The sequence below is a fragment of the Spodoptera frugiperda genome, chromosome 13 (assembly GCF_023101765.2).
Source record: "Spodoptera frugiperda isolate SF20-4 chromosome 13, AGI-APGP_CSIRO_Sfru_2.0, whole genome shotgun sequence".
In the NCBI taxonomy this organism is placed as follows: Eukaryota; Metazoa; Arthropoda; class Insecta; order Lepidoptera; family Noctuidae; genus Spodoptera; species Spodoptera frugiperda.
The window spans coordinates 6499914-6527769 of NC_064224.1; the positions used below are offsets into that span (position 1 = coordinate 6499914).

At 36.1% G+C, this 27856-nt stretch overlaps 4 protein-coding genes across 15 annotated transcripts in view; 2 read left to right on the top strand and 2 right to left on the bottom strand.

Annotated features, from left to right (window-relative positions):
* LOC118270246 (protein polybromo-1) overlaps positions 1-1349 on the top strand; it is a 35581-nt gene extending 34232 nt beyond the window's left edge. For all 12 annotated transcript variants that reach the window (XM_050698022.1, XM_050698031.1, XM_050698028.1 and 9 more), the window contains 3 exons: positions 200-276; positions 484-661; positions 996-1349. In XM_050698022.1, coding sequence (XP_050553979.1) covers positions 200-276; positions 484-661; positions 996-1290 — 550 coding nt within the window. In that variant the 3' untranslated portion in view covers positions 1291-1349. The remainder of the gene's footprint in view (positions 1-199; positions 277-483; positions 662-995) is intronic.
* Positions 1350-7799: 6450 nt separating this feature from the next.
* On the bottom strand, positions 7800-11339 carry LOC118270656 (protein BCCIP homolog). Its single transcript, XM_035586394.2, has 7 exons — positions 11156-11339; positions 10748-10874; positions 10177-10307; positions 9440-9576; positions 8949-9085; positions 8348-8493; positions 7800-8020 (listed from the first exon to the last, which is right to left on the bottom strand). Exons 1-7 carry the CDS (start codon positions 11276-11278, stop codon positions 7928-7930), a joined length of 894 nt encoding a protein of 297 aa, XP_035442287.1. The 5' UTR covers positions 11279-11339; the 3' UTR covers positions 7800-7927.
* Positions 11340-13145: 1806 nt separating this feature from the next.
* Positions 13146-27690, bottom strand: LOC118270657 (odorant receptor 4-like). Its single transcript, XM_050698042.1, has 9 exons — positions 27590-27690; positions 27099-27256; positions 26477-26629; positions 25845-26024; positions 22384-22536; positions 17535-17661; positions 16138-16234; positions 14411-14512; positions 13146-13238 (listed from the first exon to the last, which is right to left on the bottom strand). Exons 2-9 carry the CDS (start codon positions 27181-27183, stop codon positions 13146-13148), a joined length of 990 nt encoding a protein of 329 aa, XP_050553999.1. The 5' UTR covers positions 27184-27256; positions 27590-27690.
* Positions 23054-25001, top strand: LOC118270658 (uncharacterized). The gene is made up of 3 exons (XM_035586396.2): positions 23054-23378; positions 23627-23749; positions 24281-25001. The coding sequence occupies exons 1-3, from the start codon at positions 23136-23138 to the stop codon at positions 24551-24553; spliced, it is 639 nt and encodes a 212-aa protein (XP_035442289.2). The 5' UTR covers positions 23054-23135; the 3' UTR covers positions 24554-25001.
* Positions 27691-27856: the final 166 nt, after the last annotated feature.

Here is a 27856-nt window from a genome sequence, read left to right on the forward strand (position 1 = left end):
TTCTATTTTTTTTTTTATTCGTAGCTTTGCCAATCATGGTACCACAGAGTTTCTGTGATTTGGGAGGCGTACGAAAGGCTGAAGTCAGAAAGTTTTGACAATTTAAATCTAAATGCAAGTATTATTTTGTGTGTCACGATAGTTATTATAATCATTATTTATTTGACATTATTTATAATCAATGAACTTATTGTTTCAGAAACTTCGTGCCGTCTTCTAAGAAGCCAGCCAAACAGTTCACAACCAACGTACGCAGTGGTGTCATGTCGCCAGGAGGTAAGGACACCTTTAATTAATTTTTTTAGTTTAATTACCTGGAATGGCTTATCAGAGATAGAATTTTCACATGATCTCGATACAATATCTGCCATAATAGTTATACGAGACTGGTTCATTTTTATCTTATCATCGTGTGTTAAATAATTATACCTAAACTTTAATTTACATTATCGGATCAAATATTCTATATATTATTCTTTCCAGCGTCTCTATCGGGCATGTCCCCCCTGGCCCGCAACACGCCGTCCCCCGGCGCGGGCGAGGGCGGGGCCACGCTGACGGTGGCGCCCCCCGCCGTCGGCGCGCGGCCCCCGCTCGACCCACTGTTCGTAGCCGCGCCGCCTAGGGCGCAGAGACTTACGCACTCCGAGGCTTATATCAGGTGAGTGAGACATTAACAATATAAATTAAAAACATCCAAAATATAGTTAAGTTTACACTTACGAATGATACTACATCAAATTGGATTTCTTATTTGTTTTCAATTTACTGGGAAAAGCCAAAGTATTTCTTTTTATGGGACAGGATAAGAACAATCTACTCAATACTATTAAAAGAGTGTGTTGCACTGGTCTTTGGGGTGTTTGTGGGAAAATTTTTAATATTATACTTTTGACGCTACTGTAAACGTAAAATTTAAATAAACTTTCATAAAACTCTAATAGTAATATAAGCTCTAATACTTGAACAAAATCTAACACCAATTTACATTACAGATACATTGAAGGCCTTCATTCAGAACAGAAGTACATTACGCCTTGGGAGAAGTCTTTAACGCCGATGCCAATTAACCCAGACCCGGCGCAGTTCAACATGCACAAGGTTCCAGCGCACTGGATGACAGAAGAAGCCATAAATGGATACCTAGCACAAGACAAAAGTCTATCGGAAACCGATATACAAAAAATGGATCAAAACTCTAAAATCCTAAAAGGGCTTTGCGCATTGAGAGATTTCATGATGAAAGACGCGCTGTATCTTTCCAAAACTGTGTACGGTAGTAATACTTAACCTAGATTATAAGATTAACCTGTATCGAATAAATCAGCAAACTTAGTAATGAGAATCAATTTGCTTTCTATCATTTGTTGTATCAGTTTAGATTTAAGTAAAGTTTTTTTCTATAGAATTTTATAGTGTAAGGCTATTTTATTGTTTAAGTCTTATTAATGATTTGGACAAGATCTGTGCAGATCTGGGGCCGTATTATGAACTCTTATTTCCAGTCAGTTTACGCCGTAAAATGAATTGCCCGGCTAATTCGTATTATGAACACTACTGCCAGCCAGTCAGTGGTCACGTGACAATACAAACCGATTTCTGCACGACTTTTGGCTGGCTGGCTGGCTGGCGTTTACGCGTATTATGAACGCTATTTTGACGTTTCAATTCTCATATTAGTTGTCAAATTACGACTTTCAAAACAATTCAATAAAAGCGTCTTACTTGCAGCTTAAACTGAATTGCTTAGTCTTGAAAAGTTTGTTTTAGGGTTTTTATTTAGTGTTTTTATCATAATGTGTGAGGAATTGGTAATATTAGATTTTTTGGCAAGTAGTGACGAGGAGCCGAGGCGCCAAATGGCCATACAGCGTAAAATACGCTAACAATGTGACCTATTCTCGATCGATGACCGTGAATTGGTTAAAAGGTATAGGCTTATCGAGGATTTAGTGCGAATCTTTGCGATGTGCTTAAACTTCATGTCTGTGCAAAAAACATAAAAAAATAACATCAAAAACATCAATTGCAAAAACATCCAGAAGATGTCAGCCAAAACTTCCCATCGTCATCAACAGAAGAGGCTTTTATTATCTGACGAAATCCGAAACTACAATGGAGAATATACCACCTCAGGCATGAATGTTCACGTGGGTGACGTGGCATTACCAAGGAAGAGGTGCACCGGCTACTCATAGAAATAAGAAAACAAAAATTGAAAATCGAAAATAAAAATTCAACATGTACTTGTTGCAACCGAATAAAATTGCAAATAAAGGAGAAGGGGACTTTTGGGCCCAGCAGTTAACTAGTTGAAATGTATATTAAAAAAACCGTCATATTTTTCTAAGGGAAATCACAAAATATGGTACCTTGTTTCTATCTAGGAAGCGAGAAAACTTAAATTAAGTTATAAAACATTAATTATTATTTAATCACTAGCTTTTGCCCGCGACTTCGTTCGCGTGGAATAGTGACTTCCGGCAAATTTTTGGTTTTAACCACATAGTTCCCGATCTCGCGGGATCTCTTCAAAAATGAGATGTGGAAGATATTCCAGGGAACTCTTCAAAAATCAACATAATGAGCTCTGCGTTTGAATTTAATAGATGTATACTCACTTAGGGCATTGAAAAATAGTTTAAAAACGGACTTAAACTAACTTAAAACTAAAGAAAGCTACGAATTACGAATTTATAACAATTAAAAAAGAAACTATATTACAACCTATCCTCTATGCTATAATAACCAAGCTTAAACTAAATAATTTAAAAGAAACGACTTAAATCTAATCTAATTAAAAAAAAAATTAGACTTACAATTTTATTAAAAAAACTAACTACAGTAACTACTAATAATCGATATCAAACTAAACCTACGTTAAATAGTTTAACCAAAAAACCAGGAAAACCCAACAAATAAACTTATTAATTGACAAATACAACGAAACCAATTTAGAATATACGAAACAGCAGGACCACTACAGACAAATAATCATACGACTGATAATACACTTTTTCTACGATAGTACCGAAGCGCTCGGCCGATACCCAACCAAATGAATGTAACGAAACCATAGCGCGATCTATTTCGATCCCAACGCCATCTATCGAGAATAAAGACAACTTGGATTATTTATTTATACTCCGTTCGGGCATTTTCTTTGTACTAAAAGTTTAATTATATTGATATTATTTTTTTCATACCTTTTTACTATTTATTTACTTTTTTTCGATGAATTAAAACAATAACATGAACCGAAGTCGTGTAACGATCGACATAGAATTATCTATACTCCGTTAGAGCATTTTCTTTGTACTAAATGTTTTATTATATTGATATTGTTTTTTTCATACCTTTTTACTATTTATTTACTTTTTTTCGATAAATTAAAACAATAACATGAACCGAAGTCGTGTAAGGGTCGGTTCATATCTGACGGATGATGCGTCGAGCGTATCATCGGTCGCGTCTATTCGGTCGAATGGGTCGGTTCATATCAAACGGAAAATGCGTCGAGCGTCTAGTCAGTTTCTACGTTAAGCATCTACAGAGTGGTTGTGTTGTGTGATATTGAATTTTAAAATGAAGCCTATCGAAATAATTGCTATTTGGGAGGCTTTAGAACAAGACCGAAAAAGGAAACGTCGATATTGGGTGCATCCTTTAAATACTAAAAGAATATCAAGTGGCCAATTTAATTGTCTATATGCAACGTTAAGAAACTATCCTACAAAATTTATTCAGTATTACCGCATGTCCATAGAATCTTTTGATGAACTCCTTACGATTGTGAAATGTTTTATAACTAAATATGATACGAAATTTCGATGTGCCATTACTCCTGAAGAAAGACTGACTATTACATTGAGGTAAGATATTATAGGTAGATACAGGTAAGTTGTATAATAATAACTGCTTTTGTTCTTGACATTAGTATTTTAATATTATTGACATGTATATTAAAATGATACAAAAATCCAAAATCAACCAATTTTTAAATAAACGTAACGGATTAACTCTGCATTAATGCTTCAATATCTTCTTCAATTGAAACCTGCGAGGTCGCTGATTGTGGTGAGTCCGTATAGTAGTCAGTTGTATAGTAACCGGTGTGTTCAAACTGAGAAGTCTGCGGCAATGACAGACGACCTTGTTCGTAATTACCTTGATCGGACTGGATGTTACATTGTTGCACTGTACTTGTTGTAGCAAATCTATATTTTTTTTTATCCCTGGACTTCCTGACGGGAGTATCTACAATATCCGGAATAATTAAAGAATGTTGCAAAGTGATATGGATGATGCTGCGAGAAACAGAAATGCCTTGCCCGAATGAAGAAATGTGGTTAAATATAGCTGATCAATTTTATGAAAAAACAAATTTCCCAAACTGTGTTGGAGCAGTAGATGGGAAACATATTCGCATAAGAGCTCCGAATCTTAGTGGTTCCCAGTATTTTAACTATAAAAAATTCTTTTCTATTGTCCTTATGGCTATTTCAGATGCAAATTACTATTTCGTAGCCATTGACGTTGGTGCTTATGGCAAAGAAGCTGATAGCAACGTTTTTAAACAATCAATTATGGGTAAAAAACTTTTAGAAAATGACTTCAATATTCCGGGAAACAAAACTTTACCAAATTCTAATGGACCCCCAAAACCATTTGTATTAGTTGGAGATGAAGCGTTTCCTTTACAGAAAAATATAATGCGGCCGTATCCTAGTGGCAATATTGATAGAGAAAAACGAATTTTTAATTATAGACTCAGTCGAGCGCGTAGATGTGTTGAGTGTTCATTTGGATTATTGTGCAATAAGTGGAGAGTACTTCACACTGCCATTCTTACCGAACCCGATTTCGCTATGGAGATAGTGAAGGCTGCTTGTATACTTCATAATTTTGTTCTTCGACGAAGAGACAGCTATCTTAATGAAATTCAAATATGCCACTTACAGACTTTACCCACAGCAACATCAACTAGAATAACGACTGCCACCGATAATAGGGATTTTTTTAAACAATATTTTTGTAACGAAGGAATATTGCAGTACCAAGACCAATATATATAAGAATACTAATAATAAAATAAACATTAACTTACGTGATTCATTTTTCTTTTTTGTATCATATGTCTCCCACTCAACTATTAATATTTCTCCAATTTCCTCCCAAGCCCGTCTCTTAGCTTGTCGGTCGCTATAAGATTTTTCTTTTATGTTCCATAGACATATTCTATTTTGCACTTCCGTGATAAATCGTTCTGTATCAAACATTTTCAAAAAAACTTGGAACGGCCTGTACACAAACGATCTCTGCTGATGTTACGCCTAGTCTGAATGCATCAATCAAAATATACGTAGCGCGTGGCGCGCGCGACGTTGCCGCTCTTACGTCGACCGATAATGCGTTGACGGAAACGGAATAGACGCTGTACGCTCGACGCACTAACGTATCATCGGTTGAGTGTGAACGGTCAAGTGTTTTTCTATACATTTGTCTGTTCTGGCGTTACGCGACCGATAATACGCGACGCATGTTCCGTCAGATATGAACCGACCCTAACGATCGACATAGAATTATTTATAAATAATTTATTTCTTATTTTTATTTTTTGATTTTTGAAATAAAAATATATCTATGTCCTTTCTAAGGTTCTAAACTATATCTGTACCAAATTTCAACCAAATCCGTCAAATAGTTGCGGAGATTAATGGTATAAGCATAGAATGTTCGACGTGATTCTTTAATTTGACATAACTTTTTTATTTATGAACCGATTGACATGAAACAAACACTAAATGTAAATTTAAGCATCCCACAATATATTCGTGAAAACCGCATCCAACTCGGATCAGCCATTTCTGAGATTAGCGCGCACAGACGAACAGACAAACAGACAAACAGACAAAAAAAAAGTTAATTACATTTTTGGGTTCGACATCGACATAACAATAACCCCTGCTATTTTTTTTATTTTTATTTTCAATGTACAGACAGCACTTTTCTACGATTTTATTATATGTATAGATTTATGCGTATACGTACTCTGTGATTTAAACTTCTTAAAACACTTCTGTCTGACATCAGTCAGTCACCGATTGACAGATGACACTCGTTCGTTGTGTTTCGTTCTGAGTACGCACGTATTTTCCATGTTTTATTGTTAAACCCCACGACCTCGGCTTTATAAAGGACTTTTGACGGATCTTGCACCTCTAAATTACCTGACTCTCTATTTTGGACAACTGTTTAAGCCTATCAATCGGATATTGACGACATGGATCGCTGTGTAAATTGTACGATTGCAACTGGTCGCAGTAACTCTGTTGGCAGAAGAGTCTTGGAAGATGAGGCGATTTTATCAGTTATTCGTCAGTGGCATGCATCTCAGCCTGTATAATATGGTATCTCAGTTGGGAAAGATACCAAAAAAATATACATACCCTGACCCCCTACACAATTCTTAGATGACATTCTCCTTATTATTGAAGATGAATAATACATATTTTATACTAATATTGGTGTTTTATTTATATATCCTCCTGTCCCTTTTTTAGTTTTTAAAAGGTTAGTGCCTACTGCTTCTAATGGCCTATGCACACCACGTTTTTTAAACGCGCCGGTGCCGCGCATTTGTATCGATACAAACGTGTTTTTTTTTGTTTCAGTTTCAATGTATAAGTAGAATTAAATGATAATGATGATCATTCCTCACAGTACACAATTCCTTCCAACTCTTCACAGCGCCTTCGCCTTACACATTCAAATGCTCGAAAATATTTTCCCACATTCTCCTTGTAGGTATGCTTTCGAGCATGAGCGCTCTTGTTGTACCCCAACGCACCTCCTTATTTGTGTTGAGGAACTCCCACTACACTTCCAGTTTGGGTATTTGTTACCCGTTCACGACGATTTGAAGGTCCACTTTCCGAAGTCGAACTAAATAAGTAGGTAAGAATTAAAAGCCGTTTAAGGATTGTATTCGTCAATTTTACCTATGAAATTGCACGAATTCATTTTAAAAAGTACTTACGCCATTATTTCGTACTTTAAACAAAGCACATACAATGCCACCAACCACTTGAAATTCCCGCCTCTCGTTGAGTTGAATCAACTGCAGTGTACAAGTTGCGTTCGAAAACTATATCTATATCACATAACGTACAAGTCCAATTTAAATTGTTATCCAAGGTCAATATTATTTGATTTATATTTCACTATGTTTTGTACGTATTGTTTTATGATATATTCTGTTTTGGAAATATATTATCTTATGTTTCAATACTAAAAGAAAACCGTAACTTACCAAAAATAAAAAAATTATACTTCCGAACGTCGCTGGCAAACATTACAAACCAGCCATAGACAAAGTGAACAATTCAGAAGGCGGCCTAATATATGTATGTCATAATATGAAATTTAGCCAGGCAGTTTACGGGCGTGAAGTGAATTGCCTGGAACTTGCATGGATGTTTAAAAGTTCATAATACGGCCCCTGGGCTCTAATAAAAGTATTGATTATGTCAAAATGTTGTTTTAATTATTTATTAGGTTATAAACTTACGTAACTGATCGAATAGTTTCAAGCTACGTCTGGGGTTCGTAATCATAGCAGTGTGTGTGATAACCAAGTATGAAAATTAACCTCTTGTCTGTCGGTATACAAGACATTGAGATACAAAAAATACATTGTGTCCTACCATACGTACCAACACAAAGGGTTAATTAATATGTCACATGATAGTTTTAATACTTTGATTAACTCAAACGGGAATAAGGAATAAAACAACAACTTAGCTTAAGCTAAAATTACAATGTAATAATAAAAATATATAAATACGTATACAGCGTAATGTAATGGCATATACATAAAATCACGTCGCAACAAGCACGGTTACACAGTAGCTGTTGCGCAGTTCGATTAGTTGCACTTCTGCTCACCCACTGCATGCTCCACCTCTTCCTTCATTTGCCTGACTAAGCCATTGAATTTGTTGCCCTCGATTATTAGAATCTGTAATGAAGTGATCAAATTTTAATTTACGTCCCTTTTCGGCAGTAATTTTAATACGAGGATCAATAACCCCCTTCCCAATCGTCCCAATCCCCGATTCTCCAACAACACTTAAATTCCTAACACTTGTTACGCGTCCGGTGTTTCGGCTGTCCATAGGCGGCGCCGATTGCTTACCATCAGGTGATCCGTTTGCTCGTTTACCGACTTATAACACGAAAAAAAATTCAAAGCGAGTCTTTTACCACGCATGGAATTTGGTCGACCAAGGTTGTCAATGATCAATAAACAGTACGGTTAAACAAATACCAGTAGACGATTACTTACTTTTCTGAACGGTGTGAGTGTGCCTCCCTCGTAGTCCCATTGTGAGAGATCCGTCTGATCAGTGACATTGACATCAAAGCTAGCCAGGGCCTCTTCCGATAGTCTAGACTCTTCCATGTTGGCGTAGAGCGTTTCTCCAGGTTCATCTGTAAACAAGTAATCATGTCAGAAGGTAATACCGGTAAGCGCGCCGGCAGGGTACATCTTTATTTTTTAACTTTGCCCCCACACTAAGCTTTTTTCCTATGTTGTGGCTGCGTTTACAAACATACAAATTCACAAATACATCAAACCCAGACCCAAAAGAACTATTTGTGAAACACACAAAGAGTTATATCAATCGCCCGTTTTGTGTTATCCCGCGCCACTTTTCACGTAGTAATCCGAGTTCTACGTAATAAACATACCTACATATACAACGCAGGCCTCGTACCGTTATTAGACCGCGTTGCTCTAATGCCTACATACTACATCGATAAAAATATTAATTAGTCACACAAAATATATAAACGATAACATGATAGAGAATACAACAAAAATGTCAATACAAACATAAATATTGTTAGTTAGTCTGTGTGATATTTACAAAACAGTAACATACCTTCTGAGGAGTAAGTTTTGCAGATCCAAATGATGTACTGGAATGTGTAGGGCATGTTCTTCTGCACTGCTTTATCTATCTCACTTTGGAGTGACGCAAACAGGGGCACGCTGATAGCAGCCGGAATGTTAAGGATCCTGGAAAAATATAACAACGCTTGTCTATTACTTTGTCTTTATAACCACTACATAGTATGAATAACGAAACAGCCGTTTTTTCTGTCTGTCCTTTCCCTATCTTTGAAACTACTCATCAGATTTTAATGTGGGGTTTTTGATAGGTAAGATTTATGCGCTACGCTGTAGATATGTTTGTCATCCAGATTATTACTGGTGGGTTTCTACCAGTGCTTTATGGAAAGATGCGTGCTATGGATGTGCGCTATAGATGGTTGCGAATGGCGTAGCTATATGCAGAACAGAGTACCTACAGCAGTTACTTTGCGGCAATTTTGTTATACAATTAACCTTCTAAGATGTTTTATTTATTACCTTTCATTGAGGACTAGTCCGACATGTTGCTGATCATTAGACAATATGTTCTTGATGAGAGCTTTCGTCCTGTCGTCTGCATTCTCCTCAGCCAGTGTAGTGAGCAGTGTCCTAATTTGTTGTATGCAGTTTTCTTCCTGTAATTAACACAATTATTTGACTTTATATTATATACAGATAAAGCAAATATTGTGAAATAATATTATTATGTTACTTTGTTTATTTTAATGACTAAAGAGTGAGTATATCCCAATAATACTAGTTTATATGTTTACCCGACCAGGGATTGAACCTGGTGCCTCTTGCTCAGCAGTAAGCGAAGCGCAGCAGCAACTAACAACCACTTGAAGTAGTTATACATAAGGTGTAAGCAATAAGGAATTCTCATTATTTTTATTTGTAACATTTGATGTGATAATATCACATCATAATAACATTATGACTCATTATGGTGTATTTATGATAAAGTTATAGGTCATACACAGGAAATGTGTTTATCTACTAAATGTGTTCCTATTTACCAACAAATTCCTGATAACTAAACATATTATCAGAACAAATTACTACTACATGAACAAATTACTGAATTTTTTGTTATTGTTTTGTAGAACAAACAAAGTTTAACACATTAAATGGCACGTCAGTCACTTGTGACTGGTTAGTGAAGGTGTTACCTTCAGCACTTTCTATCGGCAGTCAAATGCTGTACAAGAAGTTACTCAAGTAAAAATACTTACTTTTCTCTTAGTAATATTGATGACTGTGGTGACACCAAACACACCATCGCTGCCGTCATCCTCATCATCGTCCAAATCATCCAGCCCATCATCTAGGCACTGTTTCACAACACTGCCCACATAGTTTTGAGCTGAAATTCAAACAAGTTGTAGTTATAATATTACACATTAGCCAATTAGAACAATATTTTATTTTTATTTTTTTTTTAATAAGTTATCTGAAGTTCTGTCAAAAGGAGATGGCGGGACGAACTCAACAGCTAATGTTCCACAACTTTTAAACGTTAGTAAACTTTTTGCAGTGGGAGACCCTGTAATAATCATAAGACAGGTCCAGACATGTAAATAGGACTTTTATTCTTAGGATTTATATCACAAGTCCCGGGGCCACCACCTACATCTTAACATTTATAGACAATACTTTTTTACTATAATAATTTTTTTAAGATTCTAATGCACGAAATTAGCGGATTTCAGTAACCACACTTAGCTTCATAAAAATTCTGAATATCTTTAAAAAATGGTCTTTTTTGCAACCTTATTCGAACTGCCGTAATTTTTTAATACTTACAGATAATGATTTGGGCAAGGCCACCCAAGTCTACATTGGCCTTGAGGAACAACTGCCGCAGCAGCTGCTTGATGCCGTGGAAGTCGCAGTCCTCAGGATTACGACCTTCAAAGTCAGCCATCAAATCCTAAAACAAACAGAACAAGTATTAATCATCATATTGGTTATGCTACACGTAGCTACTTATCAGATTGCATTGCATTCAATTTCATAATATTTTGTAAACAAAAAAAGGTGAAATCACTGAGACAATGCTTTAAAACGGGTATTAACATCGAATAAATGAAATACAATAGAATAAAATAACGATGTGATAGTTAAACAGGATATATTCGCAATAAAAATAAACAAAAACTCGAGGCCGGAGGCGGCATGCCATGTGATTTTAGGGTTATGAATTTGATTTACCTCCTTGTCACCGATGTAGTTTCCATCGGAATCAAAGTCTGGATCCTTTTCATCGCCAGACGGCTGTTCTTCTTCACTGTCACTATCGTGAACTTCTATTTCCTTATTCTTTTTATTCGACATTTTTATTCACCGACACACTTGCACGCCGCACGACACAAACAATAACCACAGACAATAAATGAAACGACGTTCTGACGTTTCCTTTCAGAAGTCAATCAATGCTCATTTCATTCACCATCGAGTAGAGTAGAATAAATGAATGAACGGAAGTAATAGAGCTGGACGGTAGCCCGCGAAATCTAAAACTTAGGTTTTTTTTGTAATTTATAACTCGATAGCGGCCGGCATGATAATAAACCATTATAGTGACATATTATAATATGTTTTCGGGTTTATATCTTTTTTTAATAATGAGTTAAAGGTCTAAAATAATAGGTAGTATATTTCTAAGTTGATATTTTATTGACTATAATTTGATTTACGTATACAAACTCATATTAAAGAATAAATAAAACAATAAATTAAAATATTTCTTAGTTTTCAGTATTCTTTATTTCTTATTTTAGAGAAATAAGTTTATTGAAAAGTTTTACTTTTTATAGATGTTTAGAAGCAGTGTGAAGTACGACCAAGATGTCTTGATTATCTGTAAAATAAAAATAAAAATATAGATACACAATGTATTATGCCCGGTTTACATTATTCCAGTCCAGCGATCCAGTCCAGTACTGGATTGCTTACTGGACTGGATCTGTTACGTCTACATTATTCCAGTTATTTAGAAGCCGTTGAAGTGTGAACACTACAGTGACAATGATTTCAAGAAGAGATCAGTTTCGAAAATGTTTTCAACGTGCTCAATCACGTTGGACTGGATTGCTTACTGGACTGGATCTGTTACGTCTACATTATTCCAGTTATTTAGAAGCCGTTGAAATGTATTATTATTTACTAGTTAAAATATATTTTAGTATTATTTACTGGATTGCTTACTGGAAAAATGTAAACCGGCAATCCAGTAAGCATTCCAGTCCAGTAACTGGATTCGCGATCTACTTTTCGGTCCAGTGCGATCAATCCAGTGCAACTGGAATAATGTAGACGGCCAATCCAGTGCCATTCCAGTGCTGACGAAGTACACACGTGTTGGTTGTTTTTGCGGACTTTTTTTGCGAAGAAAAAGGATTTAACAATGGTGAAGAAATTATCTGAAGACGAAACTATAAAGTTTGTCTCTATATAGGTACAGAGATAATTTTTGAAATACAGTAGAACTCCAATTATCCGAACTCCGACTATCCGAATCGCCGATTATCCGAATCACAAAAATTGACAAAAAAAGTCTAAGTGCGCTATTATTCTCCCCCCCCCCCGCGAAGCCAGTGTTTGTCAAGTCTTGACTTGACTTGTCTTAACTTGCCGTTGTGCCTACGCTGACTTCCCCCGCAATTTAATTCAATAAAAAAATAGTGCAATATCAAAACGTACCTTTTATTCTCTTCAATGGCAATTTTTTTGAAAAAATCCGATTATCCGAATATTTGATTATCCGAATGGGTCCCGGTCGCAACTTCTACGAATGCTACGAAGCTTCTACGAATAGTCTATACAACGTCTACGAAAATACAGTTTACGTCACGACAGCACTTTCATCCCAATCATATTCTTAAATGGTTGGCGGGCCACAACTGTGCGCTTCTCACGAAACTTTTTGCCTCGCACAGCAAATTCCGAACCGATACAACCTTCAAACCGGGTGTTGTTGCGGGTGTCCATGGGCGGCGGAGATCGCTTACCATCAGGTGACACATCACCGTTTGCTCTCTATTTCATAAAAAAAGAAAACCGCAAACGCAATGAGACAACTACTCAAGTTCTATCAAAATCCTACTGAACGACAACGCAATACCTACTATGAAAAATCTACGCAACGGCTACGCAACCTCTTTAATGAACTTTGAGAATAGCATGCTGTTCACCTAAATATTTACCTATGAAGCATGATAAGTACGGAGCTTTTAATCTTTCGGGTTGCTTTATACCAGCCGCTTTCGTAGAGGGCATCCGATAGTCCTTGGCTCTGTAAGAAATGCGTTTATTGATATTTAATATTACAATATTAATACAATATTGCCATATTTTATTTATTTATTAATTTAATCTTTAATGTACACAATACAATAAAATAGTGGTACATAAGGCGAACTTAATGCCATATGGCATTCTCTACCAGTCAACCTTAGGGTTTAAAGAGAAAGTCTGCGAAAATAAGGTATGGAGATATATCTTTTATAACTTTTACATTTAAAAAATAATATGCATTTTCAGCCCTCGAAAGTATTATTATGTTGAGTATGTTTTGTGATTATGAATCCCATGTAATAGAGGTGAATCCATTGCCATCTACCGGTCATAATTCCAGACTCCATGCTAGGAAGAGCTCAATAATGTTTCATACGCCTAAAACCTATATAAGTAGAAAATAAAACGAAAATATCTTTGAGGTTTTCTACACGCATTGTTTCCAAACTGCCCTATTTAAATAAAATGGGTCACAGCCTTGCAAGTCATGTACCTAATAGCTACCATTAAGTAGTGACTTTGAAGATGCACCTTATTTAAAAAAGGGCGGATTCCATAAGGTCCCCTCTTCCTTAAAATGCACGTACACATCAAGCTATAATGACCAGTTTATCATAGTCTCGCTTTGTTTGACCATTCCACATATTTAAAGGTCAGGTTATACTGGTTATTAATGGCTTGATGTGTAAGTAAGAAAAAAGTCCGTGGACCACTAATAAAAGGATATTGCGGATATGTTTCCGATCTTCCTTATTGAATCGAACAGAAACAAATTGGACAATTCATGTGTCCTGTAACCATTTTACTTGTTTACGGTTTCTCTATTTGTGTGCTTTTTGATTTAGATTTAGATTTAAGGAAATTTGTTTTATCCGTGTTTTTATTTTTAACGTAAACAATTGTATAGCTAATAGGTTTTAGCTTATATTCTTTTTACGTGACTTCTCTCGCCTTGGGCGAGGCGAGAGGGAGTGTCAGACTCTTACTGACTAAAAACTATCCTGTTCCTACTCCTGCGTTTCGACCCGGAGCCCCGGTAACCCGCCAGGTAGATCCCAGAAGGGGTAGAGATACCTAAACAATGTGTCTAGTTTTCACCAAAAGATAAATATTAAGAGTTCATGCAAAGTGAGTGAGAGAGAACCTGAAGAGGTTTAGATATCATCTTACCGACTCAAGTAACCTCTGTCCGTACCAGCAGAGCAGCCATGTTTGCGACAATGCTGTCGTCATGAAAGACTTGTATACCATCTCGTTCCATTTCTCCACTATCTGTAGAAAAACAAAAATCAGCAACGATATCTGGCGATGCCTCTTGGTCTTGCAAGTTAGGTACTTCATCATCAATAGATATACATACTTCTTTACTCGGTGCTAGCTTCTGCAAGCGTCTTCGCCCGCGTGCCCGTGTGTTAAACAGTAGCCTATCGGCGGCAACGGGTGAAGTACCAATACTTACCTCCTAACTGATAAAAGTCCAAATATTACACAACTTGAAAAAAAGTTTCATTGCTTTAGTTTTCATACATTAGTTACTATTTCGATTAATTTACTTTAAAGAAAAAATGCTTATTTGGAGGTATTGGCACTTCGCCGTTGCTATGTATTTGTCCAGATCATAACATAATCTACCCCTGTCTTACATTTCATCTTGATCCCTCCAACCATTTCTTGAATAAGTAACAAACATACACACAAACAAAAAAACTCACAAACTATCGCATTTCTATGTTATTAAGATATAATATGATCACCATATCAGCCACAAGACAACTGCTGAACATAGACATAGGTCTATGTTCAGCATAAGTAATATATAGCCACGCCTTTGTTTACACTCTCGGAGGCGTCACGTGCCTACAACTATACCAACGTCAATAGACAGACAGACAAAACAAACAAATAAAATGTTAGCACCTGCCATAACAGACAGGACGCTGGTGCATTTTCCTCAAGCCTCTATACTTGGAGTATACATATCAAAGTGTTTTATCTAAAAACAACTTCCTATTTGGCCAAGAACGGGTGCTAAAGGGAGTAAAGGGTGCTATTCACTTCTTTGTTAAAGTTGTCAACATCACAACTTTTGTTGTTTGAAGAGATATGCTGAGGTGCACAATGTAGCATTCAACTTTTGCTGAGCCAAATCTGCTGGGTTCCATCTAATAGGAGACGAGACAGACATTTCGCTATATTCAGAGTCAAATGACTCTATGTTGTTTGGTTGGGTACTTAACCCAGTCCTTAGCAATAGTTTTCGATACAAAATCGTTACTAAGGAATAGTTTTAGGAATCATTTAATGTCTCTGAGTGCGACAGTAGAAGTAAGTCCAATTTTTTCAATGACAGACGGTGGCTGTTGTGTTGGCAATCGATACTCTCAATAAAGCCTTATAATCCGCTATCACCAGGGAGAGGTAAACGTCGTTGCCTTCCGGGTAAGCGATATTTTTTGCGATATCGAGTTATAACATCATCCGATCGAGATATAAGCTAATTCGGAATACATGCATAACTTAAATGTCGCTTACCCTCTTGGCTATACTATAGCTACATAGGTACTATGTAAAACCCACTTTTAATTAGTTTTTGAAAACGTTACTCTGCAATAGAATTTTCTCCTGTATCGTGCGCGGTGGTGGTGATAGTTTACAAACATACAATTTCACATACACATAACATACAGACCGGAAACAACAATCTGTGAATCAAACAAAGAATTGCTTCGTGCGGGAATCGAACCCGCTACACGTTTCGTGGCAGCCACCGCACCAATCGTGAAGGCATAGCGGTTCTGTCATTAAATGAATTACCGAAACCGGATGCAATTTCGGACGTTACTCCCTAGTCCTCCTTACTACTATTATGTGTTAATATACGGTGCAGAATGACTCACCACACAACAGAAGCCACAGAAACAAATGATAATAGAGCTGTTGAAGAAGTTGACGAGCAGAGCAAAGCTGAACATCTCCTCCACGTCGCCGGAGAGCCTGGCAATACAAGTCTTTACTAAATCGGGATAGATACGGAAATCCTTATAAAGTTTGAGTTAAAATGAGCCATCTTAGATTTCAACTGGCCCGCTGTTTGTCAGTATGTTAGTAATAGAATCTTCAAAATTAGTTTATTCTGTTTTGTTTAGGGTTAATTAAGAAATCATCTTTGTAGTTTGCTTACAAACATTTCACATTGAAACTTGTTCTTTTTGTTTTAAAACAATGTAGGTAAATAACATATCTATGTATAAGAGCCGCAAAAAAAATTCCACTTATATAAGTTCCTACAAGACATAATAAGTCTAAAATTACCTGCATTCATATACAGTAAAATAATGATACATAAAACCAAAACTGATAGCTACACAAATGGAGAAAGATTGTACAATCAGCTACAGATCGAGCTATGCAAAACCAATTTATCATAGACTCGCTTTGTATGATCTTTCAACACATTCAAAGATCAGTTTATACTGATTTAGTATAGTTTCTAACATTTTGCACAGCATCTACGCGAATATCCCTTTGTCTAACATTTTACATGCAAATGAAATTGATGGAATGAATCGCTATCGTTTAGAATCGATTCAACGTCAAAATGAGAATCGAGTTGACCCGAGTTGCTTGGGGATAAGTCGAATTTTATTGATAAAGTAAACTGCATACTGCAAATGAACAGCTTAGGGTCCTTGCTTGCTTTGTAGAATATTGTTTTGTTTGATTTACTTTAGTTTTATTGGGATTTTATACATTTCGAAATAACTACACGGGTGTGAAAAGGTGTGATAGTAAAAGGTAAGCGAAGGAATGGGTAGAGACAAAATAAATGTAGCACAGGATAACTATTACTTTTCAGCTTCCCTAATTAAATAAGTTCACACATTCAAATAGATATACACCAGGTATGTTTTCAAAATTAAAAATCTATTTAGTTCGTCAGTTGGGTAATGAAAATACTTATATTTTGGCATATAAATAACAATACTTAGATAAAACGTCAAAATCATTTCTATGTATAAAACGTACCTAGAAGTAACGTCACGCAATGTTTCAAATCAATATATCTTCGAAAGTATTTGTTTCCGTAAAAAAAAAATGAAAACACGCGTGTAATGTTTTAATAGAATCTACAAGACGGACATTAAAAGAAAAAAAAATGTTATCTTACCCTATTATAGATTGTACAACCAATTACTAAGAATTTTCTAAAATGGTATTTATGGGTTTTTATTTTTTATCGGAAAATCGCGTTAGATTTCTTTAGTTGATGAGCCATTGACATAGTTGTACATACCTGACCAGGGCCCGATGTCTCTCTACAATAGCGGAAAGGTCCCTCTGGTGTCTGACTTCCCAATCCTTATCATTGAATGTATCGACCATGTCCTTATGCTTTTGTGCATAGCCTTGGCAGTATTCACCTGTAAAATAGAGTTAATTAAATATGGATCACGGATATTAATGTGGCCAATTCATGACTTAATGTGGTATTGCGTTGTTAGCGCAGTAGCTGGATAACCGATAGCGAATAGCGGCAATTGTCCAACGTATGGCGGGTTCCTTTCCCTCTTAAAGTGTTTTGTTGTGTGGGTGAGGTTACCGAAGGCCCAATTACCTCCCTTCCCATTCTTTCCAATCCCCGATTCCCCAACAACTCTTAAATTCCTAACCCCAAAAAGGCCGCAACGCACTTGTAACGGCTCTGGTGTTTCAAGTGTCTATTGGCGGCGGCGATTACTTACCTACCGTCAGGTGATCCGTCTGCTCGTTTACCGGCTTATTCAATAAAAAATATATTATGTATTGTTGTTACGTGTAATATTCATAATACATAATTATTATGAAATTATGTACATATTTATAAACGAATCCACGAGAGGAAAAGTCAAAGCGTGGGTTAGCGTTTTTCTATTTCCATGAGGCGTAATTTAATGATGTTTTCCTCATGAAACATATTATTATTTTGATTTTTGGTAATTAGCATAAGGTTGGACGGTATGAGTAATGGAACCTGTGTACCTATTTGTAATGGAATTAGAAACAGTACGGGAAATTGATTAATTAGACAATCTGTCCCGGCAGAGACTGGCTTGAAATGTAATTGGATTAGGAAACACGGGTTTTGTAATTTGATCCCTAATTTATTTTTACTTGAGTTTGCAATTGACGTTTCTCTTTTACAAGGTATATAGATTATAGGAGGTCCATGGTCAATAAGCGGACTGCCATTAGCTGTTCGTGTTAGATTTGAAGTAATCGAAGGCAAACTTTTTACCATCATTAGAATACAAAATACTAAAGTACGCAAGTACCTAGTTACGAAAACGAATTACGCCTCTGTATCGACACGTCATACGCACGCTTTTGTCTATTAACGATTACAAGACGAATGCTTACTTCTTGTCTTTGTATCCACGTCGCGCTATTTGGCTGCAAACATTCGTCTTGCGATAGTCAATTTAGCGAGCTTATGATGTGCGGTTATATGAACAATGAACCTAACTTATTAACGTACATCGACAAGGAAATTGTTTCCACGATTCTAGACCAGTATCGACAAATAAATCGAAGACTGCTTTGCAATCGAGATGTCAAGACTATTGTTCGTCGTAGCTTTAACGTTCGAGATAAAATACAGCTCAAAGACAAAGCCTAAGTTTAGTCGAAATATCAAAGTGCTAAGGGCATTTCAAACAAGTTCATTATGAAGTATATGACAGTCTGTGTTTGCTATTTCTTGTTCTGTCGTCTACAGACATCGTGTGAGACATAGCGCCATTTAATCAAGGTGAGGGCAGATACGGATTAAGCTATTAAATTACAGTAGAGCTACAATGGCATATGGATTAAATTGTTGTAGTATTTTTGTTTATATTTTTAAGATAAGTTTAATTGGCGTTAGAAGTGGTATGTTAAAAAAACCCAAAAATAAATTAAGTTTGTGTGCCCCAAAGTCGCCTATGTCTCTTATGGATTTTTTTAAGCTTAATACTCGTGTTGCATGAAAGGCGTCAAGATTTTCATCATTTGCAGAGATAGACATGCAGAACATCATGCGGGTAATATGAACGGAATGAATGTATGAATAAATATTTGTATGAACTTTAATGTGCTTTGTCAAAACTACGGTAACTATTGTAGTTGAGTATCTTGAAACAGTTTAATAGGTTTATAGTAAACCGTTAAAGATCCCATAATAATATGGACCCTATAGAGAGTGAACTAAGTTCACAGGACTTATGGTACTTTCCACCAGAGATATGCTACGTAGCTATGGTACGAAGATGTAATAGCTAAGCTGTAACACTATGAGACCGTTTTCACCGATATATAGACACTCTACTGATAACTTATGCGGCTAATCCGGCCCTGGATATAAGGGCGGGATACCGACTTCAAACGTCAAACCCATTCTAAGGCCTTAACGTGCCAATAAACCCGTTTCAATTATAAACTTTTGTTAATTTTAAAGCCTTTGATCTTATTATTGTTGATCCTTTACTTTCGTTTTTGTGACAGAAAATTTGTTTGGATTATTGAATAAGTTTAGGAAAGGAAAGATTTTTGAAGTGTCGAAACATTTGAAGTGAGCTCGATCGCGTTCTCGCCCGTCATTGCTCTTACTCAATGACGGTTGGCGATTTCAAACTTAGAAATTATAAGCCCAGGGGCCGTATTATGAACTCTTATTTCCAGTCAGTTTACGCCGTGAATTGAATTGCCCGGCTAATTCGTATTATGAACACTATTGCCAGCCAGTTAGTGGTCACGTGACAACACAAACCGATTTCTGCACGACTTTTGGCTGGCTGGCTGGCGTTACGCGTATTATGAATGCTATTTCGACGTTTCAATTCTCATGTTAGTTGTCAAATTACGACTTTCAAAACAATTCAATAAAAGCGTCTTACTTGCAGCTTAAACTGAATTGCTTAGTCTTGAAAAGTTTGTTTTAGGGTTTTTATTTAGTGTTTTTATTATAATGTGTGAGGAATTGGTAATATTTGATTTTTTGGCAAGTAGTGACGAGGAGCCGAGGCGCCAAATAGCCATACAGCGTAAAATACGCTAACAATGTGACCCATTCTCGATCGATGACCGTGAATTGGTTAAAAGGTATAGGCTTACCGAGGATTTAGTGCGAATCTTTGCGATGTGCTTAAACCTCATGTCTGTGCAAAAAACATAAAAAAAAACATCAATTGCAAAAACATCCAGAAGATGTCAGCCAAAACTTCCCATCGACATCAACAGAAGAGGCTTTTATTGTCTGACGAAATCCGAAACTACAATGGAGAATATACCACCTCAGGCATGAATGTTCACGTGGGTGACGTGGCATTACCAAGGAAGAGGTGCACCGGCTACTCATAGAAATAAGAAAACAAAAATTGAAAATCGAAAATAAAAATTCAACAAGTACTTGTTGCAACCGAATAAAATTGGAAATAAAGGAGAAGGGGACTTTTGGGCCCAGCAGTTAACTAGTTGAAATGTATATTAAAAAAAAACGTCATATTTTTCTAAGGGAAATCACAAAATATGGTACCTTGTTTCTATCTAGGAAGCGAGAAAACTTAAATTAAGTTATAAAACTAAATACTCATTTATGTATAACGGTACTCTGTGATTTAAACTTCTTAAAACACTTCTGTCTGACATCAGTCAGTCACCGATTGACAGATGACACTCGTTCGTTGTGTTTCGTTCTGAGTGCGCACGTATTTTCCATGTTTTATTGTTAAACCCCACGACCTCGGCATTATAAAGGACTTTTGACGGATCTTGCATCTCTCATCGATTGCGACTGTTCGCAGTAACTCTGTTGGCAGAAGAGTCTTGGAAGATGAGGCGATTTTATCAGTTATTCGTCAGTGGCGTGCATCTCAGCCTGTATAATATGGTATCTCAGTTGGGAAAGCAAAAAATATACGTACCCCGACCCCCTACACAATTCTAAGATGACATTCTCCTAATTATTGAAGATGAATAATACATATTTTATACTAATATTGGTGTTTTATTTATATATCCTCCTGTCCCTTTTTTAGTTTTTAAAAGGTTAGTGCCTACTGCTTCTAATGGCCCATGCACACCACGTTTTTTAAACGCGCCGGTGCCGCGCATTTTTATCGATACAAACGTATTTTTTTGTTTCATTTTCAATGTATAAGTATACAAAGCACATACAATGCCACCAACCACTTATAATTCCCGCCTCTCGTTGAGTTGAATCAACTGCAGTGTACAAGCTGCGTTCGAAAACTATATCTATATCACATAACGTACAAGTCCAATTTAAATTGTTATCCAAGGTCAATATTATTTGATTTATATTTCACTATGTTTTGTACGTATTGTTTTATGATATATTCTGTTTTGGAAATATATTATCTTATGTTTCAATACTAAAAGAAAACCGTAACTTACCGAAAATAAAAAATGTATACTTCCGAACGTCGCGTCGCCGGCAAATATTACAAACCAGCCATAGACCAAGTGAACAATTCAGAAGGCGGCCTAATAAATGTATGTCATAATACGAATTTTAGCCAGGCAGTTTACGGGCGTGAAGTGAATTGCCTGGAACTTGCATGGATGTTTAAAAGTTCATAATACGGCCCCAGGTTTCCTCACGATTGTTTCCTTCACCGTTTGTGAGGTGTTAATACTCATGTAAAGAACAAACAAACGCTATTTCTAACTTTTATACATGGTGTAACAAAAAGGGGGTATACATATTAAGTGCACGGTTTCTAGATAACAAAACAAACGAAACGGAAAGGGTTTTTAAAGTCATGTTTTCATAGAAAGAAGTTATGAATTTTTCCAATACATAAGATTCCAGAAACCGAACATCAAAACTAGGTAAATACAGGTATTAGGCTATCAGATTTACAAAATAAATGTTTCGTAATATTAGCAAGTAACCCCCCTGTAGTGTTGTGATGATGAGTATGATTTAAAATCAAGAACCATGCGACACCAAGTATTTGGTACCAATTTTTTATAAACGTATTTTGAGCTGAAACTTCGTGTAGAGATTCTATTCAACCTGTATTCTTCAGTGCTTCTTGATATATATGGGTATTTTGTTACAGGCTGTATAATCCAAATGTTTCACCATTATGTTACAAACTTACCGAGTGGATAACTATGGACCAGCTGCTTATCCAAAGGTACGTAGACCAGTCTGCGTATCCTCACTGCCAGGAGGTCGAACTGGGTGGTGATATGGCTCAGGAAAATGCAGAATAACAAATCCCCACATAACATAAACCATATTGTTATCAGACCTGTAAATAAAGAAAAGCAACGTCACGCCTTTTATCCAGAAAGGGGTAGACAGAACTGCACATTACGGCAAGCAATGCCGCTATACAATGTACAGCCACTTTTCACCATTTGTGTTACAAGTTCCCTGTAATAAGGGGTGAGCCTATTGCCATTTACTGGGTACAATTCCAGACTCCGTGTTACCACTGAGAATTTTCGAAAACCGTAAAAGCCTAGTAATACTTTGTCCGCTCCGGGAATCGAACCCGAGACCCCTTGCTCGGCAGTCGCACTTACGACCACTCGACCAATGAGGCAGACACTTATAAAACAATTCATCATATTAATATGAATATGTAACACAATATTAAAATAATTTAGCTTTATATATAACCTATAAAGGTACATATCTATATTTTAAAGACATCAATAACAGCGGGTAGGTACCGAGCTATGAAACTTAGTTCATCAAATTCTTTCTTTGAAAATGTATTACAAACCTTCCGCGCCAAATCCGACCCGACCGGGTCGCGTCAAACCGCCTAGCGCTCAGTAGCGACCGGGACGCGGTCAGATAAGGTCGTGTAGAGAGGAGATCGTGCGTGCGCGTCATAACAAAATGGCAGCCAGAGTAGTGTTGATTACAGAACAACAATTGCTCATTGAAGTTTTAGCAAAGTATCGTGAATTACCCGTGTTGTGGGATATTACACATAAACATTACAATCATCGCGATGTTCGAAAAAAAGCGTACGAATATTTGTTAGAGTATTATAATGAATACGATAAAACGGCTACAATATACACATTGAAAAAGAAAATCGAGAATATGCGATCAGCATACAAACGAGAAATAAAAAAGGTTTGTGATTTTATGTTTATATAACAATGGGATTTAAAATAAAAAGTATTTAAGTATTAAAAATGTTATTGTGATTGTTTGACGCTCAGTGTTGCCACTTAAGTATTCAAATTAACACGAAATTACAGTAAATAAAATAAAATAAATTATGCTATAAAGTAACTTTAATTTTATGTTTATATTACTTATTTTTTATTTTTAAATAGTTACTAGTATAAACATTATATTTTATTTTATTTTACTTCCAGGTGGAGAAAGGTGTAGTTGACGGTCAGCCATACACGCCATCACTGTGGTATTTTAATCATTTAAAGTTTTTGGATCAGGAATACACTAGTTTGGATTATGACAGCGATACAAACTTAACTTATGTAAGTGGAATTATATTTTAAGTAGTTACTGTTACAATAGTACGTACTAATATAATCTATCTATACTAATACTAATATTATAAAGCTGAAGAGTTTGTTTGTTTGTTTGTTTGAACGCGATAATCTTTGAAACTACTGGTCCGATTTGAATTATTCTTTTTGTGTTGGATAGCGCATTTATCGAGGAAGGTTATAGGCTATATAAAATCACGCTATGACCATTAGGAGCCTAGCAGAACGTGGAAGTAGCTAGTATTTTATAACTAGTTATTCGAACTCAATACTTCTATTGAAATGTCAATGAATGAAAGCGTGATTATTTTTGTATTTGAAAACTGTTTTATTTTTACTGAATATATCATTAGTTTTGTTGGGATGTAATCACAAAATGTTGAATATGCTACTCCTTAAACAGTTAAATCATAAAGCTGAATCCAAGCAAAATAATCTGCCCAGAGTTAGAGCTTGGAAATAAATTAATTAAAGTTTAATAAATCTAAATTAATAACGAGTTATTTCCTAAAATTTTAGGGACCTGTACCCAAAAAGGCGAAAACGAGAATGCATGAACAAAATGTGGAGGACGATGATGCCCTAACGTCATCATCAGATGGTGAGACACTAGATGATGAGTCTGCCGAAGCCTTCGGGAAAACAGTCACGTGTACACTAAAAGAGCTTCCTAAGTTACAGCGATGTTTAGCAGAGAAATTAATGTCTGAAGTTTTATTTTACGCCAAAATGGACCAATTACATTTGAGTTCTATGATTACTTTAAATAATGATGGTGAGAATACGGAATAAAAAGTAGGTACATTAAAATTTGAACCGTATTACAGAAGTTTTAACTGTATTTTTGTAATTGGTTGCTTGATCTGTTAAGATTTAAAGATTGTTATGCTGTGATTTTAGTGTTGAATAAGTGTCTATTTTAGCTGTTTAATTCTATGAGATGATTTTAAATCGTTACCTTGTAAACTCCTTGTCTTATTCTTACTTAAACTTCTTCCATATAAATATAATATTTCTTCCATAAAATATTAAGAAATAATGGGAAAGTTCACAATCTGATAAAAAATGTTGTCTAGGTACGTTGCAGAATTATAAATAAATAAATCTCCGTTTTTCAATCTACTTTTTTATGATAATTAGTACTGTCGTCGATTAGAGTTTAATGAATGTTAACTGCCAATTGTAATTTTAATAACAGTATTTAATGTAAACCAAATATAATTTTCCAGAAAAATGTGGTCTATTTTTTGTTTAGCAACATTCTATTGTGTGAAGTTAAAATTTGGTACAGCGCCATCTAGCGGTACAAAGTAACAAACTAAGTTTGTTGTGGGACATACGAGTACGACGACGTGTAGAAAATAAAATTATGTGCACAAAACTTATAAACGGGAAAGCAGTGTGACACTGTAATAATGAAAGACTTAAGTAATAGAGGAACTTATCTATTAAAAGACGCACAACAACGTTATTTGTAAGACATTTTAAAGGTTTCTGTTAACGTAGCGTAAAAACTGGTCAATGTGATATCAACGTGAGTATCAATTTTTTTATTACCTATAGATAAATAAATCAAATAACGTGATGGATGGATAGAAACATAACAACGCCATCTGTTGGTGGCATCATTTACATTAGGAACCTTAAAAAATATTTCAAAATAGAAAGAGCAAAATTAATTACTTTCTTCTTTTGACAGCACATCGCGATAATGTTGCAGTTTTGTAAACGTTGAACATTAGCTTATCGAGAATGAACCTTTTGTATTGAGTGACAGAGATTAATTTTGCCGGTGATAGGATATCAGTTGTTGGCGGTTGGCGGTGGCTGGGTAACTGGCTGCCGCGCATCGTGTAGTGGGTTCGATTCCCGCACGGAGCAACTCTTAGTGTGATTCACAAATTGTTGTTTCGTGTCTGGGAGTCATTTGTATGTTTATAAACGAATCCCTGACAGAAGGAAATCCTATTGTGGGGCAACGTTTTTTAAATAAAAACAAGTTATACTTTTTAAATGTACGAATTTCTTTAATAGGAAGTTAGATAGATAATACATACCTACAATTTATCTAAAGTTTGCTTACCATGCCAAGTCTGAGCAGCCAAGATGACCTCATAGTATCCTCTTTTGAAGGGATCAAAGGGGAACCAGTAGAAGAATGGCAGTATGAGCGGCGTGTCCTGTCCGATCGCTATCTTCAATATCTCCACGAATGGTGGGGATAGGAAGATCACCAGCAGTGCATTGTTGCACCAGTAGTACCCTGAAATAGTTTAATAAATTTACCTACTTAATAATATTAAAGCCGAAGAGTTTGTTTGTTTGTTTGTTTGAACGCGCATATCTCGGGAACTACTGGTCCGATTTGCATTTGTCGAGTACCTAAGGGTATAAACCATCACGTTACGATGGATTAGTAGTTTTGTTTCTTTAAATGATAAATGATAATGATAAATGATATTTATTTCTGTAAATAGATTATAAAATAACACTTTTACACGTCAATATTTCAAATAGCTAGATGAGGCCTTTCTAAATAAAACAAAGTATAGCCTATTACTGCCAGCCGTATAGTGATGGCAGAGCAGAAAATACCTATTAATTACCACCTCCACTCTTCCCGCGGGTATCTTAAGCGTTAGTCGAAAAACTGATTACTCATTTTGACACAGACAGGAGCACTCTCTGCGAAACACGAACTTTTCACACAGGTACCTTGTATAACATAGTTGAGTTGTCGCAGAGCGGTGCTGATGATCTGATGCTCTTCATCAGACACCTCACCCCTGGGCCACATGCTGCGCAGCTCACTCACCAGGTTCTCGTAGACGGGGCGATGGTACACCATCTTGTAGGACTTTGCCATGGCTGCAAAAAATAATGGCGAAATAACACAGGTAATTAATACCTTAGCTATTGGGACTGAAAATGATTTATTATCGTAAGTATTATGTGGCTGGCGACGGTTTGATTTGAAACGACAGTATTCTGTTATGAAGGAAAAAATTAAAAACCACATTACATGTAATAATGCGGAAATTTTATCATTAGCGTTTTTTAATGTGATCGCTTTAAGTTTTTTCTTTTAACGGAGTTGAATAGTTATAGACCAACATGGTTTAAAAATAACTACTAGCTACACCTACTCGGTTTCACCCGCTGCTCGGCTCCTTTTGATTGGAGCATGATGTTCATAGTCAGTCTCTACTCTTCAACTATCTCCACCTAAAAATCACGTCAGTTTGTTGCTCCGTTTTGCTGTGAAAGACGGACAAACAAACAAACAAACATACAGACTTTCGGGTTTATTATAATATTAGTTTGGATGTAAGTGTACCTAACAGCAGATACCCAACGCAGGGCATCATACGGAATATCTCGACGGCATCCTGGAAGGATCCTCCTCTCGCCGTCTTTCCCATATTGATCAGCTCCAGCCAAGTCACCACGAACAAGTTCCCAAACTCAAACCAGTAGAAAATGTTCCAAAGTAATCTGAAAATTTTAAAGTATAATTAAATGGTGGAAGAATATAGCAACTTAAAACAACCTTTAAATATTTTCTTTGCATTGAGTTGCCTTTTTACTCACCTTTAAAATTATGATTAGTTAGATTTTTAGAAATAGGTTGGTAAACAGCAAATATGCAGGATCGTCAGATGGTAAGCAACCAGCACGGTTCAAGGCCCGTGAAGTAACAAATGTGTTACCGGTCTTAAGAAAATTATGGGATAGGGCTTTGGGCGTTGAGATAGGATTAGAAGTTAGGAGGACATCATACAACAGAAGAACTAAATACATACCTATATTTCTTAAAACTATAATTACCTGACTAAAGGGGAATCATCTCTCGTGATGCGTAGCCCCACCAATTTGAGTATGGATTTTGTAATGGCAAATGTTGCATCGTACGAATCTACATTGTATACCTACGACAAAAAACAAAACAAAAGTCCTACAAAAATTGTCTACTACACCTTACTAGTTTAACTTTAAACGTTTTTACCGCTAGTAAAAGTGGACGAATCTACCTATATTAGTCTATGGTAAGAGCTTCCTACTAGATATGAAAATTGTTATTGTGGGACCTTTTTT

Coding starts and splice junctions, on each gene's coding strand:
- LOC118270656 (XM_035586394.2), bottom strand. CDS start 11,278: ATGTCGAATAAAAAGAATAAGGAAATAGAAGTTCACGATAGTGACAGT. Junction 9,086..9,439: donor GGACTAGTCCTCAATGAAAG/GTAATAAATAAA, acceptor ATATTTTTCCAG/GATCCTTAACATTCCGGCTG. Junction 8,021..8,347: donor CACTCACACCGTTCAGAAAA/GTAAGTAATCGT, acceptor ACTTCATTACAG/ATTCTAATAATCGAGGGCAA.
- LOC118270657 (XM_050698042.1), bottom strand. CDS start 27,183: ATGGGAAAGACGGCGAGAGGAGGATCCTTCCAGGATGCCGTCGAGATA. Junction 26,630..27,098: donor CGTTGGGTATCTGCTGTTAG/GTACACTTACAT, acceptor TATTTTTTGCAG/CCATGGCAAAGTCCTACAAG. Junction 14,513..16,137: donor TCTGTGGCTTCTGTTGTGTG/GTGAGTCATTCT, acceptor GTTTTTCTACAG/ATAGTGGAGAAATGGAACGA.
- LOC118270658 (XM_035586396.2), top strand. CDS start 23,136: ATGGCAGCCAGAGTAGTGTTGATTACAGAACAACAATTGCTCATTGAA. Junction 23,379..23,626: donor ACAAACGAGAAATAAAAAAG/GTTTGTGATTTT, acceptor TTTTACTTCCAG/GTGGAGAAAGGTGTAGTTGA. Junction 23,750..24,280: donor GCGATACAAACTTAACTTAT/GTAAGTGGAATT, acceptor CTAAAATTTTAG/GGACCTGTACCCAAAAAGGC.